Here is a 17712-nt window from a genome sequence, read left to right as displayed (position 1 = left end):
TTTGGGGTGGTTAAGGTTGCTTGGATGCCTCTCCCCATCTAGAAGTTCCTAAAGGAGCCCAGATATGTTCTCTAAACCCTGGATAACAGGACCCAAGAGCTTCTTTGGAATATGAGGCAAAAGATTTGGGAGCCATCTTCTTTCCCCAGTGGATACTCTCTAAGGGGCAGATTTTACTCCACATAGAGGAGGCCCAGAATAGGACCAAGATCTAGATGGTTTGGGGAACTCCCTGAAAGATTTCTCTAGATATTTATAATATCTGTAAACAGAATCCTAATATAATAATAGCTAACATTTTATGGTTTACAAAGTGCTTTGCATATGTTGTCACTTTTGAGCCTCACAACAACTCTATGATGTAGGTGCTGTTATTTTCCTCAGGATCAGGAAACTGAGGCTGAGAGGTTAAATTATCCTAGTTTAGGGGTCTCAGGGAGCTGACTAAGATACCTCTTACTTTTTAAAAAATAATTTTTATTTTCAAAATACATGCAAAGATAGTTTTTACCATTCACTCTCATAAAACCTTGTGTTCCAAATTTTTCTCCCTCCCTTCTCTTGCCTAGACAAGTCTAGACAACAAGTAATGTAATGTAGGTCAAACATGTACAATTCTCTAAGCATATTTCTACATTTATCATGATGCACAAAAAAAGCAAGCAAGCAACAACAATAAAAAAGGTGAAAATACTGTGTTATGATCCACATTCAATCTCCATAGGCCTCTTTCTGAAACCTGAAACCTTGGCCTAAGTGATCTTTGTCCCATGTAACCCTAACTCCTACAGTCCTGCATTCTATCCTTTTCCCATCCCAAAAGAGAAGAGACAGGAGTGTGAGATCCCTCTGGGAGGGGACAGAGTAAGGTCAGTGAAGGGAGGAATTAGAGGAATTGTTGTCTAAGCCCTGGAGCTCTAGGACTCGGAGCACCTTATGTTCAGGAGGTTGTTGGGAGACCTTGTCCTGGGTCTGACTAATGTCCTCTCTCTGCTCCCTTCTCCAGGAGAATGCACTGGCTGCTGTCACACCCGCATCTGTGGAGGGATTGTTGGGTGTGCTTCGCAGTTGGGGCGGCCCCTCCCAGGACCCCCACCTCCTGCGGCTGGCCCTTCGAGGGCTGGTGGGAGCAGTGCACCTCCTGCATGCCAGCGGGGCCTCTCAGCGGGGCCCAGAACTCCGCGCCCTTCTGGAAGGCTACTTCCGAGTCCTCAACACGGACCGACCCCCAGCCCCGGTCCAGGACAATAGTCCCTCCCCCAGCCCCACTGGTGGAGAAGAAGGCCTTATCATGCTCCGGGTTAGCATGCTTGGTATGTAAAATCCCCACCAGGGGAAGGGATGTAGGAGGAAAATGCCCAGCACTCAATTGCCTGAAGACTAGGTTCTCTGAATGACACAGTATTAAGGCAAGGGAAACAGGGAAACCAGAGCTGCCATGAGCCCAGTCAGCCTAGGTCCTCTGGATCTCCATCCACCTTGGGCCTTAGACATTATAGCCCAGAGAACCTAGGCTTCCTGTTCAAGGCTTCCCTGTGAGTGGTCAAGCTGGGTCTGGGACTTAAATCTCCTCATTCCCTGACAACATTTTATTTCTACTCCCTTGGGAGTGGAACCCAAAATCATATATATAGAATCTCAGTTAGAAGGGACTCCAGAGGGCATTTAGCCTGTCTTCTTTACAGTATCCCTCAGAATCAGTCATCTCATATATATATTTGGAGACTTCTAATCCCAGAGCACCCATTCTACTTTTGGACAGTTTTAAATATTAGCTTGAATTTTTTTGTTTTGTTTTGTTTTTTATAAATTGAGTCAAAATCTGCCTTCTTGCAAGTAATTTCCAACCATATTTTCTTCCTCTTCCTGTACTTTTGGTGGGTTTTTTTTTTGTTTGTTTTGTTTTGTTTTGTTTTGTTTTGTTTTATCCAAGTGTAAGACTTAATATTTATCCTTATATACATTTATCATTATAGGTTCTAGCTTGTTGAGATCTTTTTGGATCCTGATTTAATATCCATCCTTCAGCCCTTACCTTTACTACCTCATTTAGAATTTTGGAGGGTGACAATGAGGCACTGGAATTAATTGTTTGATCTTCCAGATGAGAAGGAGGTACAGAGGAGGGAGAGATAGCACTAAGCCTGTGAGGAAAAATAGTCGAGGTCAGGGATTGATTGCCATTTTAGAAAGAGTTGTTATGTCCTTTACAAATTTTCAAAATAAAAATTTCAAATAATATTTAAATGAATGCATCAATGTAGGTCTTTCCTCTGCCAACACAACACATTTTCTCTAGGCTTTATCCCAGTTCTCTCCATGAATTTCTGGAGCCAAAAACTTCATCTCCATGGTCACCAGCCTTCTGGTGATGAGCTTCTCATCACTTTGCTAGGGAAATCTTAGATGACAAATACCCTATTACTGGCCCCACTACACACTATCCTATTAGGAGGATGTTCCTCCAACTCTCAATTTGCCTTTTTGCAGTTTCCAGTTCTTTCCTCTGGACCTGAGCAGAACAAGTATAATCATCAGTCCACTTGAGGACAGTTATCATTTATCTCCCAAATTTTCTCCAAGCTAAAGATCTTGAGTCCTCATTCAGAATGACCTTAAGGTTCTTTTCCATCCCAGGTTGTGATCCTGGATGCTTGTTAATGTGCTTCTTAAAACATGGTGACCAGAACTCAACATAGATCTGATCTGACTAAGGCAGATGAGAGCAGAATTACCCACCTCTTTAGTTGTGATTACTATTTGTGTCTTAACACAGTCCAATGATGCAGTAACTTCCTTATCACTGTGAAACATTGTTGAGTCATCCTGAGCTTTTTCAGATAAATTTCTTTATCACCATACCTCTACCTTATTTATATACTTACTCTATATTTGTGAAGTTCATTTTTTGAACACTAGTGTAAAAGTTTGTTTTTCTTTCATTGAATTACATCTTATTAGATTGAGCCCAGTATTCTTGACTGAGATTTTTTTTTAATATCCTTTCTCTCTCTTCTCACTGCCCTTTTCCAGATGCCATTCCAGAGATGCTGGACTGTGCTGACCGCCCTGTCCTCCAAGCTGTCTTCCTTAGCAACAACTGCTTCGAACATATCACACGCCTCATTCAGAACAGCAAGGTAGGGGTCTGACTTGGGGGCTGGCCATTGAGCCTTGGTAGGCTCAGCCAAGGGGGTAGAGATACATGCCTTCTGCTTGAGACTTTTCCCAAAGCTTCCATTCTTAACCCCCACCTGCCTTTAGCTTTCCTGCTGGTATCCCTGGAAGATAATGGCAGGTGGAGGGAGCTCTCCTGCTAGAGGACTTTGGGATGGTCAGATCCCTGGTCTGCCTCAAGGCAAGGGGCTGACCATAAGTGACTTTACTGGGCTTGGGATTGGGTGGGTTCAACAACTGGGAATTCCCTGCCTGACTTCTTGAAGCCTCTTTCTCTTGGCAGTGCCCCTGGATGGGGGGCCAACTGTGCTTTCTTCCTTCTCCTATTGTCCCTTTTTCTCTGTGCCATGTGTTTTCCTTTTTTGCAAATTCTGTGGTGGGAGCAGGGAGAGACAAATGGGCTTACATGACTAGTTACTGACTAGCTCCTTGGGAGTCAGGGGTAGAACCACACACTTAGATATTTTACTTTTCCCCACCTTTCCTCCAGCTTTCTCATCTATCCTTCAGTCTTTCCTTTATTCTCCCCTGTGTCTCGAATTTGAATGTCAGCTCTCCAAGTCACTCTCTGTGTGACTTCAAGGAAATCATTCTACTTCAGTTTTCTGACTTGTAAAATGAAGTGGTTGTACTATGATCCTAATGAGACTATTTATTAAATGACTACAATGGATAATGCCCTGTATTTATTTAGTTCTAGAGATTCAAAAAGAAACAATCCTTACCCTCAAGGAGTTTTTAAGAGAGGAAGAGACTACAACACACACACACACACACACACACACACACACACAAAACTCCTGGCATCTTTAGCATTTAAGTCTTTTAGTGAGCTTGAGTCTTTATTTTTTTCCATAATAATAATAGCTTTTTATTTTTCAGAATATATGCAAAGATAGTTTTCAACATTTACCTTTGCAAACCTTGTATTCCGATTTTTTCTCCCTCCCTTCCTCTCCCCCCTCCCTTAGATAGCAATAATCCAATATAGATTAAACATGTGCAATTCTTTTTTTTATTAAAGCTTTTTCATTTTCAAAAGATATGCATGGATAATTTTTCAATATTAACACTTGCAAAACCTTGTGTTCCAATTATTCCTCCCTTTCCCCCCACTCCCCTACATAGCAAGTAATCCAATATATGTCAAACATGGTAAAAACATGTTAAATCCAGTGTATGCATATATATTTATACAATTATCCTGCTGCCATGTGCAGTTCTTCTAAACGTATTTCCACATTTATAATACTGCACAAGAAAAGTCAGATCAAAAGGAGAAAAAAACAAGCAAACAGTAACAACAAAAAAAGTGGCTCCCTCTGAAACCCAGACAATGTAGTGGTGACTTGCTCATGACTCACATGCTCGCCCGGATCTGATTTTCACTGTCTGAGCAGCTGAAACCACCAAATGGAGAAAGTTTGGCCTAATTAAATCTATCAGTTCTTGTGATTGCTCTTCTTCTGCCTTAAATATACCTGGTCGTGCAGCCCCCAAGTGCAGCTGCTGGGGCCTGATACTTTAAGCTATACTAGAGGTGAGTGTAGTGATAATGGTTGTACTAACAGCTTAAAGGCAGTTTAACTACAACAAATATTTATTTTTCAAATTCAAATTTTCAAATTCAAATAGTGTTCTTTTGTTTTTACATTACTTTCAACTCTCATGTCTTTCTTTTCCTACCTCCCTGCAGAAAGCCATCCTCTACAGCAAAGAATAAAAAAGAACTAGAGGTGACAGTAGTGATGGAGGTTATACAAATGGCTTAAAGGCAATTTAATCATAACAAATATTTATTTTTCAAATAATTGAAAAAAATTTTCAAATATATATATATATATATATATATATATATATATATATATATATATATATATATATATATATATATATATATATATATATTTTTTTTTTTTTTTTTTTTTGGCTGAGGCAAATGGGGTTAAGTGACTTGCCCAGGGTCACATAGTCAGGAAATGTTAAGTGTCTGAGACCACATTTGAACTCGGGTCCTCCTGACTTCAGGGCTAATGCTCTATCCCCTGCACCACCTACCTGCCCCTCAAATAAATTTTCAAAAAAATTTTCAAATTTAAAAAAATTCAAAAATTTTCAAATTCAAATATTGTTCTTTTGTTTTTACATTACTTTCAACTCTCATGTATCTTTCCCTACTTCCCTCCTCCCCATAGCCATCCTCTATAGTAAAGAATAATAAAAGAGGATAGTTCAGCAAAATTAACCAAGATGTCAGAATAGTTGAATATCATAGATAGTTCTTCCCACCCTTAGGGTTCCCCCTTTGAAGAAAGACAGGGTAAAGTGCCTTTCTTTGGGACCAAACCTGGTCATTGTAACACCACAATATTCAGCACATGCTACATGCAAGATACAGAGACCAGTCCCAGAGATACAAAGAAGATGTTTGATACATGGTAACTTTACCTGGGGCAAAGGAAAGATCAGCAGATATACCTAGGAAAATCTGATGAGGAGAAAATATTTACCCCTGGGTTTTCTGCTGTAAACATTTTCTATCTCTCCTTTTTCTGTCTTATCTCCTTCCTATCCCTGACCCTGCTTCTCTTCCTCCTCCTCTTTTCATATTGGCTTCTTGCTCCTTCCGCTAGCTCTACCTGCGGGGTAGAAGCCCGGTGGCCCCAGAGGGGGGCAATGATCTCGCCACTCAGTTACTGACCGAGCTCGATATTCAGAAGGTACCGCTTGATGTGCTGGTTTGGGCTTCCCTGGGGTAGCTTTGGGCCACTGGAGATGCCAGCACCATCCCCCACCCTCAAATCCTGTGTCCTCACCCCATGTTACCCAAGCAAAGAAGGCTGTGTGGTGGTCATGGTTTCTGCCATCAGGCACGAGGGCTGAGTTTGAATCCCTAATTAGTCTGTCCCCAGAGGGGACACAAAGAGAAACATAAGAAGTAGAGATGGTGAAGAAAGAAAGGATGGAAACAGGTGAAAGCCGGATTATAAAGGGCTTTAGACCCTAGGCTAATAAATCTTTGTAGATCTCTTCTCTAGGAAGGCTGCTATGTGGAGGATGTGCATTCTAGATCAATGGAATGAGATTTCTGCCTGCCAGATCCCTCTGCCAGTCACAGATCCCTTGAAGCAGAGGCATTCTTTGTCCTTGGTATCATTTTAATCCTGCCTTGTCTCTTAGTGCCATGAGACAACTTGGGCACTGCCAGGATGCTTTTCCTCATTGTTTGCCCAAGGTGCCCCAGCACCACAAACCCATCCTACCTACTTCCTAGATCCCTGGTAAGCTGGGAGGGACGCTGTGCCCTCAGCTACCTCAGCTCCAGTCCCTGCACCCCTTAGAAGTTTTAGGAGTTGTAGTCGCTTAAAAAAAAAAACAAAAAAAACAGGTCCCCTGGTAGCCGGTGGGGTGCTGAGCCACATGTTTGAAGGCATTGTGGCTGGTCCTCCCAGTCTTTATCACCTTTACTCTTGGAACCCCTTCAGCTTGGTAGGACCGACTTACTTATGCCATTGCCCCCCTTGCCACTGTAAGGTCTTGTTTTTTGTAACAAAAATCAATTCAGCACATGCTACATTCAAGGTTCCAAGATCAGTCCCAGAGATACAAAGAAAATGTAAACATTTTCTTGGAAAGATAGTAAGTGTGATACATGATGATTTTACATTGGGCAAAGGAGAGATCCAGCGGACATACTTAGGAAAATCTGAGAAGGGAGAAAATATTTACACCTGGAAAGAACTTCAGTTGAGAAAAAACTCTGCATGTCAGTGAGAATAAGGAAAGCCAATTGTTGAAAACATACATATAAATATCCCATCATGCATCCCCCAATGTGATAGAATAACAGAATTTTTATTGCCCTTTGCTTTGAAATATCTAATCCCTTCTACTTGTGGATAATATACGTGTTGAGAGAACAAGCATAACGAACTCAGCGTGAGGGGACCTCTGTTTAATTCTGACCTCTAACATTTTCTGCTTGGGTGACTTGGTCACACAAGTCATTTCACCTTTGTCCCTCAGTTTTTCTATTTGTCTGTAAACTAGAAATAAGATTTGTGCCAGAAACGTCACAGTGCTAAATTTAGTGTGTTCTAAGTTTGTGCTCTCCTTGTTATTAGAGAGAACTGACAGAGTCTGTATGTGCACCTTAAGTCTTCACACTCCTAACTCCTACTGGTGCCTTCCTTTGAGGATGGGGGTGTTACTGTGACCACCAGACTGTGCCAGATTCACTTGGTCCCACAGGGCACTACCAGGCTGAGGGCACTCCAGATCAAATTGTGGTGATGAGAATGAAATGGCCTCAAGTTGAGCATTAAAACCCAAGGGAAGTTGTTAATCTCTCCCCATACCCTATTTTCTCATGGCCCCTGGGGTGGGGGATTACCAGTGCTGGCATCCCCATTGTGGGTCTGGTGGGGGCTTCTGGTGTGTCCTAGCCATGCATGGTGATGAGTGGAGCTGGTTTGCCTTCCAGATTCCCCCGGTCCTCTTCTGCCTGATCATTCCCCTCCCTGATCTTCCCCTTCTTCATGTCCCTCAACTCCAATTTTGTCCTTACCCCAACATCAAGTCCCACATTCCCAGGAAGTGGCTTCTGGAGTCAAAAGCACCTCAGGTTTGTGGGTCATAGGAACCTCAGAGGGCTTGACAGCATTCCCAGAAAATCTTTTTTGGTGAGAGGGAATTCATCTCTTCATGAGGCAACTCATTTCTCTTTGTGATTGCTTGACTTTTTTAGCAAGCTTTTCCTCATCTTGAGCCACAATCTACCTCTCTGGAACTTCTCCCTTTTTGTTTTTTGTTTTTTTTTGCTGAGACAGTTGGGGTTAAGTGACTTACTCAGGGTCACACAGCTAGGAAATGTTGAGTGTCTGAGGCCAGATTTGAATTCAGGTCCTCTAGTTCTTTGCTTTTTGGGCCAAGTAGTACAAATCTGATCAATCTGCTCGGCCCCACTGATGAAGCCACCCGACCACTTGCTACTGTTGGCTCCTTTTCCTGGCATTCTGGAGAAAAATGCCATCTGGACTCTCAATTGGGCTCTTCTACATAACAAGATGACATCCAAGAACTTTCCCAAGATTGGTTTGAGGGTCATGATAATGAGATTTCCCCACTTCTCACCAAATTCAGTATCTATTCTACCTACCTACCCATTCCTCTGCTTGCTTAGAATTGGTGGAGGGAACTCTCTTTACATGTGTCCCTGATTGTAAATAAAATAAGAAGACTTTGGGCAGGGAGGGAGAAGGGTGTTGAAAAAGAAAGAAGCCCAAAGAAATGCAGATCAACCAGAAGTCTTGCATGTAGAGAGAAGTGGAACCCTTCCTAGGTCAGGGAATGAGTCTCTCCTTTCCTATTCAATCAACTATCAATTCCCAACCTCCCCACATTCCCTTGGTACTTCATTGCCTGTGTATTCTGGTGGGAATCAGTACTGAGCATGCTCTATGGCACCAAGAATTCCAGGATTTCTATGCAGGTACCTGGTCCTGTCTCTCAATCTCAGTCCAATAATTACTCCTAGCATGGGCTTCAGTATCAAGGTCTCCGGATCATGGCTACCCCATCCCATTGATACCGGCCCTCTTCAGTCAGCACTGAGCAAAAGAATGCCTTGGATCCACAGAGGACAAGTTGCCTCCTTTCTGGAACTGGCTGATAATCTGAGATGACTACATATGAGGAGATAGGACATAGTGCTCTCCCCCTGGGAAAGTTCTCAAAATGGAATGCCTTTGTCATCCTTTAAGGGAAACCCTCATTTCCTTCCATTGCATAACCTCCCAATCCTCCAAAGACTCTAGACTCTGGGGACCAAGTGACTGGGTATGGAGAGAACAAAGAACTGTGTGAACTTAGTCTTTTATAACTTTATTACTTCTCCTTACCCTGAAGGTGCTGGATAAAGACACTGATGCTATTGCTGTCCATGCTGTCAGGGTGCTTACTTCCATTATGAGCAACTCTCCATCTGCCAAGGTAGGGTGCTATTGGGTAGGATTAGCACTGGAGACATATTGGGGTGCTTCCTGCAGCTGCTGGGCAAGGAGCAAGGTGGGGATGGCAGCAGTGGTGATGATGAAGTGCAAGGAAGAACTGAGAGTGCTAGATAGGGAAAAGATATGAGAAAATTATTAGCACAATCAGGGAGTCATAGAAGCTTATCTTTGGGGCTTAGAAGGGAGAAGTTGCTATCAGAATCCATAAAGAAATCACTGACTTTTTACTACTCTGAAGATGTGCTAGTGTTCCTAAATAGAATTTTTACCATTTCACATTGGGCATATGTGTATGTGTGTGTGGAGGAAACAAAACCTTTGCAAAAAAAATTACGCATAGTTGAGCAAGACAAATTCCTACATTGGCCATCTCCAAAAAAATAAGATAAATTGTCTCATTCTTACCCAGAATCCATCACCTTTCTGTCAAGAGGTGAAAAGCATGCCTTATCATCAGCCCTCTGGAATTATAGATGGTTCTTGTGTTGAATCAATTCTCAAATCGATTCTGTGATCATGGCCTTTGAAGGACAGGATAAGATTTGGATACTTGGTAGAAGGGAGGGATAGGCATTCTAAGCAGTGGAGAATGATGAATGTGAATTAGGACTAAGTCTAGAGTTTGGGGGACAAGAAGGAAGAGCAGCCTAATAGAAGCAGAGGGCTTCTGAGCTTAGGCTGTAGGTAGCATTAGGGAGTAGTAGAAAGAGCACTGGATGAGGAATCGGGAAATAAATTTGTGTCCCAGTCTCTGCACTTTCTAACTGTGTGTGATCTTGGTCAAGACATTTCCCATATTAATACCTCAGTTTCTTTGTCTTCAAAATGGGAATCATAATAGGTATATATCATTGTGAGTAAAACACTTCAAAGCACTATGGGAATGATAATTGCTATCATTATTGTAATTATTAATATCCAACCAGAATGACCCTAAATGTTCTTTCCCACCACAAGAAGTGTTTATAGAAAGTTTTCTTAATGAATTTTTTTTCAGTTAACAAGCATTTATTTTCTGTCTGACTTCTCTCCTCCAATTAAACAAACAAAAACAAAAAAGAAAGAAAGAAAAAGAAAGCCTTCATAACAAATATTTAGTTAAGCGAAATAAATTCCCATGTTGGCCAAGTCCAAAAATATATGTCTGCTGCTGTATCTTGAGTTTCATCTCCTCTCTGTGCAGTGGTGGATAAAATGCTTCATCTTCAGTCCTCTGAAATTATGGTTGATCATTGCATTGATTAGAGTTCTCAAAAAAGTTTAAAAGAGTTCCTTTAAAGTTTATATATATATATATATATATATATATATATATATATATATATATATATATATATATGTGTGTGTATATATATATATATATGTATATACACACACACATATATATACACACATATATATATGTATATGTATATATAATTGTATAAATTATTCCTTCAGGAAGTGTTTAAGGAGAGAATTGGCTATTCCCACTTGTATGAAGTTTTGAAGAGCCAGGGTCCACCCACTAGAAGACTTCTCCAGGAATTGCTCAACATGGTAAGAAAGTGGGAATGAGGGAAGAGTTGGGGTAATTAAGAAATTTTTATTATTGTTCATTTGGTATGGTGGATTTCAAAACACAGACTGGTCAGATTTGCAAATCTCTTTCTAAGGTTAATCTGAGCTCCTTTGTCTTGTACAATTTTCACTGGTCCTGTATCTCAAATGGGGCACATAGACAGAATTTTTACAATAAAGGGGGTGGGTGAGAGTGGTCACATGAACGATGGCTGGCATCCAGAAAATATGTGAATTACATTTCTATGTCTCTAACTCTCATGCCTTAAAAACTTGCACGTTTTTGGTGAGGAGCATTTGTTTCTTCATTCAACTAGCTATTCAATCATTTTTCTGTTAATTCATTAAATCAGCATTGATTAGGCACCTTATATCTGGGGTTTTCCAAAAGCTTTTAATAAGTTAAAATTTCATTAAGATTTTATATGTGTATATGTTATAAGTAGATGCATATTTATAATATAATACATATATACATGTGTATATAATAGCAGGATTGAGACTGAAATCTCAGAATTCTAGTCTATTTTGTGACATAAACAAATTAACTCCCATCCCTTGGCCCTGGCTTCTTTATTTGGAAAATGGTAGCAGCCGGAAGGGAGGATTCATGTGGAATTCAGTGAGACTGATTTTATTTTCCATGGTTCAGTCAGACAAGCACTGATTGGGTCTCCAGAGATATGGTTTAGTATCCTAACTCTGGAACTCTCTGCCTGGGTGACCGACCATACAGAAGTCACTGCCAGTGTCAATCTGAGTTTCCTCATTTGTCAAAATGAGGCAGTTGGACTTATGACTTCTGAGGTTCCTTCCAAATCTTAAGTCTGTGAAAGTTTTACATGTCAAATAACATCGGGTAACTGAATTTGGTTTCCATGATGAGGCTTCTCCACTATTCTTCCTATTCATAGCTCTGCTAATCATAGAGTGATTGATTCATAGACCATCAAAGCTGAAAAGCAACTTAGACTATACGATATCAGAAAGAGAAGGGATCTCTTCATTTATTTACAAAATACTCTGCATTCAAGGTCCTGTGCTGGAGGAGAAGTAGTTTAAATAAGATGCAGTCCTCAGCTTTGTGAAATTTATAATCTAGTAGGGAGAAAAGAGACAAAAGTGAAAATGACTTCTGATAGTCTATAAGTGCATTCAGGGGAGACAGATCACAGAGTATTACATATCATCGGTACTGTCTGAAGCTTTCCTGGAAGAAGTGGCATTTGAATCAGGCTACCAGGGATTCTAACCTCAGTGTCAGGCTTGTCTCCTCTCCCTCAGGCACCCTCTCCCCATCCATCAGTTTCCAAATTTTGTCATTTCTACCTTCATAACCTTCCTCCTGTCTCTCTCCTCTCCTTTCAAGTTACACAGCCAACCAACCACCTTCTGGCCCGGCCTTTTGTAATAGCCGTCTAGATGTATTTCCTTGCTTCAAATGTCTCCCATTCTAACTATCAGAGTGATTTTCTTTAAACACCAGTCTGTCAGATCCCTACTAAATAAATTCTAGTCACTCTTCAAAATTTGCCTTCCATTACAGCCTTGCTCCATCTTACTCCTCTTCAAACATGCTCTGGTCGAGCTAAATTAGCCTTCTTACTTTTCTCAAGAACTCGAGGCCTAGAGTTAGGAAGAAGTGAATTCAAATCTGACCTGGGGCACTAATTGTGTGACCCTGGGTAAGTCCCTTAACTTGTTTGCCTCAGTTTTCTCATCTGTAAAATGAGCTAGAGAATACAAACCACTCCAGTATATCCCAAATGGGGTCACAAAGAGTTAGACGTGACTGAACAGTGATAACAAAAATTATTATTAAGTGCCACTTCCCCGTCTCTTTGCTTTTGGATAAATTGTCTCCTAATGCCTAGAATGCCTTCTCACTTCAAGGCACAGCATCATCTTTTTAAAAAAGTCTTTTCTTACTTTTTCCTAGCTGTTAGTGCCTCCCCACCATCCCCTCTGCCAAATAAAAAATTATCTTGTATTGATTACTTTTAAGTTTAATATATATATATATATATATATATATATATATATATATATATATATATATATATATATATATATATATATATATATATATACAACAAATCAATACAAGATAAAATTTTTAATCAGTATATGCACATGTCTCATGATTATATTATAAGCTTTGTACTGGGACATTTTGTCTCTGAATATTCAGTACAAAGCACAGCGCCTAATAAGTGATTATTGATTGATCTTTCTAAGAATATCAGGCAGCTGATACTCAGGCAGCTCAGCAGCTTGGCCTGGTACACAAGACTCATCTCCCCTCCATTCTCTGCTTTCTGTCTCTTCCTCATTTTACCTCACTTCTTCCAACAGTATACAATTCTATAGCATTCTATAAGTTGCTGTGCTGAGTGATAATTTTCCGCCTTCCCGGCTTTACCTATCTTAGAGTGTTAACAGAAATTCCCCAAGCTCTCATTTTGTGACTGATTTGACTTTGTGATGAATCAGCTCTATTCCTTTTGCTTTCCTCTAAATACAAGAAGATTTCTGACACTCTTCTTCCAGGCCTAGTGACATTTCTCCCTTTCTCTTATGTTTATCAAAAAAAAAAAACCCAAAAAACAAAAAAAAAAAAACCCAAACATACAGAATTCAAAGAGATTAAGTTTCCCAGCCTCAGGTGACTTACTGCTTCACAAGGCTGGCCTGAGGATCAGAGGCAGAAATGTCAGAATCTGTGAATGTCAGTGCTGGAAGGGCCTTGCAGGCCCCAGAGCCCGGCCTCTTCCTCCTATGGATGAGGATGCTCACCGGAGGGATAAGCTGCCCAAAGTCACGGTTGGTGAATGCAGGTTTGAGCCTGGATCTTTGGGCCACGAGTCCAGGGTCCTCTCCACATGCTGGGATTGACTTTCTCCCTCGATCCCCTGACAGGCCGTGGAGGGTGACCACAATGCTTGCCCGCCGCTCCCCATCCGCAACGAGCAGCCTCTCTTGATTCTGGCCCAGTGGCTCCCGGCCCTTACCTCCAGCGACCTCCAGGTGTACCTGTCGGAGCGGCTCCGGCTGCTGTGTGACGGGGGCCCTCTCAGCCGCACCACGTGCGTGAAGGCTGGTCTGGTCAGCTGCCTGCTGGAAGCGCTGGGCACTGAGCCGGCCCTGAAACGCCAGGCCGCAGAGCAGCTCCTGGAACTCCTGCAGGCCCTGGGGGGCGTCTCCCTGCGGCCAGCGGAGCTGAGGTGCCTTTTCCGCCTGCTGTGGACGGAGCCGGGCCAGGGGGCTCACCCCTACACTGCTGCAGTGATCCGGGCCCTGTCGGGGATGGCCCGGCAGAAGGGGCCTGAGCGGGCCCTGCGCTACTTTGACCTGACGCCCAGCATGGCGGGCATCATGGTGCCTTCTATCCAGCGGTGGCCAGGGGCTGCTTTCTCCTTCCACGCCTGGCTCTGCCTTCACCAGGAGCCGCCCGCCCCCAGCCTCCAAAAGGGGGGGTGCCCTGTATTCGGCCCTGCGGGCCCCCCACAGCCCAAGAGGAAGCAGCTCTACAGGTAAGGGGGGAATGGGGCAGGGATCTCTGCCCATGAGAGGAGGAAGAGAAAGAAAAGGAGGGGGAGAGGAAGGTGTTTTCAGCTCTTGCAGTCAGAGCCATCTCGCCTGGAGAAATTTTATAAAATGTTTCCTGATTTAGAGGTGGGAGATATCTCAAAGCCATATAGTCCAGTCCCCTCTCCAGAGAAGTGACTTGTCCAGGGCCACTTACCAGAGATGGGATTACAAACCACATTCTTTGCCTCCAAATCCAGAGCTCTTTCTCCAAACACTGTCCAGTCACAGGGCCTGAGTCTGAATCCCAATCCCGTTTAGAGTAGGGCCCTTCTAGTCTCTGGGTCTCAGATTCTCCCTTGGATTAAATGGTCCCCAGGGCCCCTTGCCTAGGATTCTTTGACAGTTCTGTGCCTTCTTTCATCTCTGTAGCTTCTCTGGTGTTAAACCCAGTGCCCTACACTTAGAAGGCACATAATAAGTATTTGTTGATTTAGATTCAGGGTGGTAGATAGGGGGTATAATTATGTGCTCGGGTGGCATGTGGGCTGGGATTTGGTGAGTGGGAGGAGGGCATTGGATGAACCAGCACCCAAGGCCCTGGTGTCTCCAGGGGCCACCTCCCCTGCTTACTCTGGGAAGGGAAGGTGACCTCAGCCCACGGGCGGGCTGTGCCCGGCCCAGCTTTTTCACACCCAGTGGCACAGGCTTTGAGGCCTTCTTCACACCTGCTGGCATGCTGGTGGTGGCTGTGTGCACCAGGAAGGAGTACGTGACAGTGTCGCTGCCCGAGTTCCCCTTCAACGACTCTGCCTGGGTGAGCACAGATGCCCAGGGACGTGGGGAAAGTGGAGTTTGTGTTCTGGGCCCTTTTATCTCTCTCTTCCTTCTGCCCTTTCTCTATTTTTCCCCAGCCCACCTCTATAACCTTGATTAAGCAGCATAAACTACTCACTGAAAATCGGGAATCACAATGTGGGGGTGGGAAGGAGCCCCAATCTTGAAGTCGCTATGTTTGGGGTTAGATTTGGACATTCATCAGTGTGTGACCTTCTTAAGTTACTTTTTGTTTACTTCTCTTTAAAACAAAGGCATTAATATTTGGCCCTCTAACTGAGGGGGTTAGAGTGGGGAAAATCATTTTTTTTTTTTTTCTGAGGCTGGGGTTGAGTGACTTGCCCAGGGTCACACAGCTAGGAAGTGTTAAGTGTCTGAGACGGAAAATCATTTTTAAAACTTTAAAGTATTATGTCATTGAGTTTGAAATCATGTCCCTACATAGAATAGAAGGTAACTTCTTTCCATTTTGTCTCTGTGTCCCTAGCACCATGCCTGGCACATAGTAGGTGCTTAACAATTGCTTAATTGCATTTACTGTCTACATAATTTTTCTTAATCTTTTGGGGCTTTGGATGAAGATATTGAGCTAGATAATTTCCGTGGCCCTTTCCAGCCCTAAATTCAATAGGATTTTAATCCTTGCAAATAAGTCACAGAGACTTGCGAAGGAGACAAGGCCATTCTGGCTACAGATTTCTTGGCTGCTGGACCTTTCCTCTACCTTGGTGACTTTGGTACCTGCTAAGTACCCACCCGTGCACTAGGTGCTGTGAGAATATGATGAAGGGGTAGCGTATGGCTTCCCCACCCTTGGAAAACTCAAGTCTGCGGAGGAAGAACCTGTGGCCATTCACCTCCTTTTTCAGGTGGGAGGGACAAAGACCCAGGACTAGGACCCAAAACATCCTGAGACAGGTGGCAGGGTAGGGATTTGGCAGAGGCAGGATTTGTGGCCCAGCTTCCCCAAAGCATAACATAAGGAATCTTATGTAAAGGGTTCTCCTTTCAGCACAGTGTAGCAATTATCCACGTTCCTGGACGCCGGCCCTTCAGCCAGAACTTGCTGTACATCTATGCTGATGGGCAGCTCCTGAAAACCGCCCCACTCCGCTGCCCTTCCCTCAATGAGGTGAGTGTTGGACTGGGGAGCTGGACTGGGTGCTCCTTCTCCTAATGGATCCTAAAGGCAGCTACCCCTTTGAATTTCCAAAGAGTGAAGGGTATGGGAGGAGGTACGAAGAGACAGAGAGCAGATCTTTCCTCTGGTAGCCTGCCTTTACTGCATAGTCAGACTATGTTCATAATAATATCAACTTCTAATATGGTAAATGCTTATAGAAATAACTCGACAAAAGTTCTTTGTGGTCCTCGATGATTTTTTTTTCTCTCTCTCTTTTTTTCTTTTCTTTTCTTTTTTTTTTTTTTTTGCTGAGGCAATTGGGATTAAGTGACTTGCCCAGGATCACACAGCTAGAAACATTTAGTGTCTGAGGCCAGATTTGAACTCAAGTCCTCCTGACTTCAGGGCTAGTGCTCTATCTGCTGTGCCGTCTAGCTGCCTCTCTCTCTGTGATTTTTAATAACATAAAAGGAGCCTGACATTAAATATTTGAGACACACTGCTGTAGTCCAATATTCTATAATTTAAAAAGAATTCTATAATTTTAATTATATGTAATTTCTATATATTTTCTATAATTCTGTAATTTAAAAAAAATTAAATTCTGAACTTCACACACCAAATAAAATGAGTATTTCCAGTATTCATAGTAGAATAGAAAAAAAAAGAATTGTACATTATGAATCTCTGTAATGTGTAGCTTTCTTTTTAAGTATTAAATTCAAAATGTATCCCACTTATTTTTGCCCAGAAGGAAGCTAAGGCCCATGGAGCTGTTGACTAGTCCATAGCAAACAAGTGACAGAGCCAGGAGTAGACCACAGAGCTCTTGGAGTCATTCCCAAGCACTACACGTGATTTGTGCTCAGTCCTGTGCCCTATGTCACATAGACAATGGTCAAGGCAGGCTCTCTCCCCTCAAGCTGATTTTTCCATGGATTGGTCCCAGTTGTAGGGACTGCAAATCTTTTCAATCCCCTTTGCCTCTCCTAGTGCTGATCCCAGTATTCCTGACTCTCCTCCATCCTCCATTACCTAGACATTGTAAGATTGCCAGGGGATATTCCAGCAAAATTCCTCATCCCTGTTCTTCTTCATAAAGCTATCATAATATAGTTTAAAAGTTCTTAAACTTTTATCCTTTATATAAAAATTATGAAGGATTCTCTCCTCCTCCCCCCCGGCCAAAGCTTTTGTTTATGTGTGTTGTATAAGGTATTTTAATATTATTTTGACCCCCAGACTTCCTGAAAGGGTGCAGAGACCCCCAAAGACCACATGTAGATAATCACTGGTACTAATACAAAGAACAATCTTGGGCATCAGAATTCCTGGTTCAATTTTGTCTTAGGTTTTAAATAGTTGTTCTCTTCTCTAGGACTTCATTTCCTTGCATCTAAAATGGGGATATTAGTCCACAGTTCTGTGAGCTATTGTGAAGAAAATGCTCTCTAAACCCTAATGTTCTGTAGACAC

At 42.4% G+C, this 17712-nt stretch overlaps 1 protein-coding gene across 1 annotated transcript in view; it reads left to right on the top strand.

Moving 5' to 3' along the window:
• NBEAL2 (neurobeachin like 2) overlaps window positions 1-17712 on the top strand; it is an 80781-nt gene that overhangs the window by 19855 nt on the left and 43214 nt on the right. The window contains 8 exon segments of the mRNA XM_074283105.1: window positions 1007-1313; window positions 3034-3140; window positions 5811-5897; window positions 9085-9168; window positions 10629-10727; window positions 13668-14281; window positions 14961-15093; window positions 16126-16245. Of these exon segments, the coding sequence (XP_074139206.1) occupies window positions 1007-1313; window positions 3034-3140; window positions 5811-5897; window positions 9085-9168; window positions 10629-10727; window positions 13668-14281; window positions 14961-15093; window positions 16126-16245 (1551 nt within the window).

The sequence above is a fragment of the Sminthopsis crassicaudata genome, chromosome 1 (genome assembly GCF_048593235.1).
Source record: "Sminthopsis crassicaudata isolate SCR6 chromosome 1, ASM4859323v1, whole genome shotgun sequence".
In the NCBI taxonomy this organism is placed as follows: domain Eukaryota; kingdom Metazoa; phylum Chordata; class Mammalia; order Dasyuromorphia; family Dasyuridae; genus Sminthopsis; species Sminthopsis crassicaudata.
This window is presented reverse-complemented; position numbering and strand designations above follow the sequence as displayed.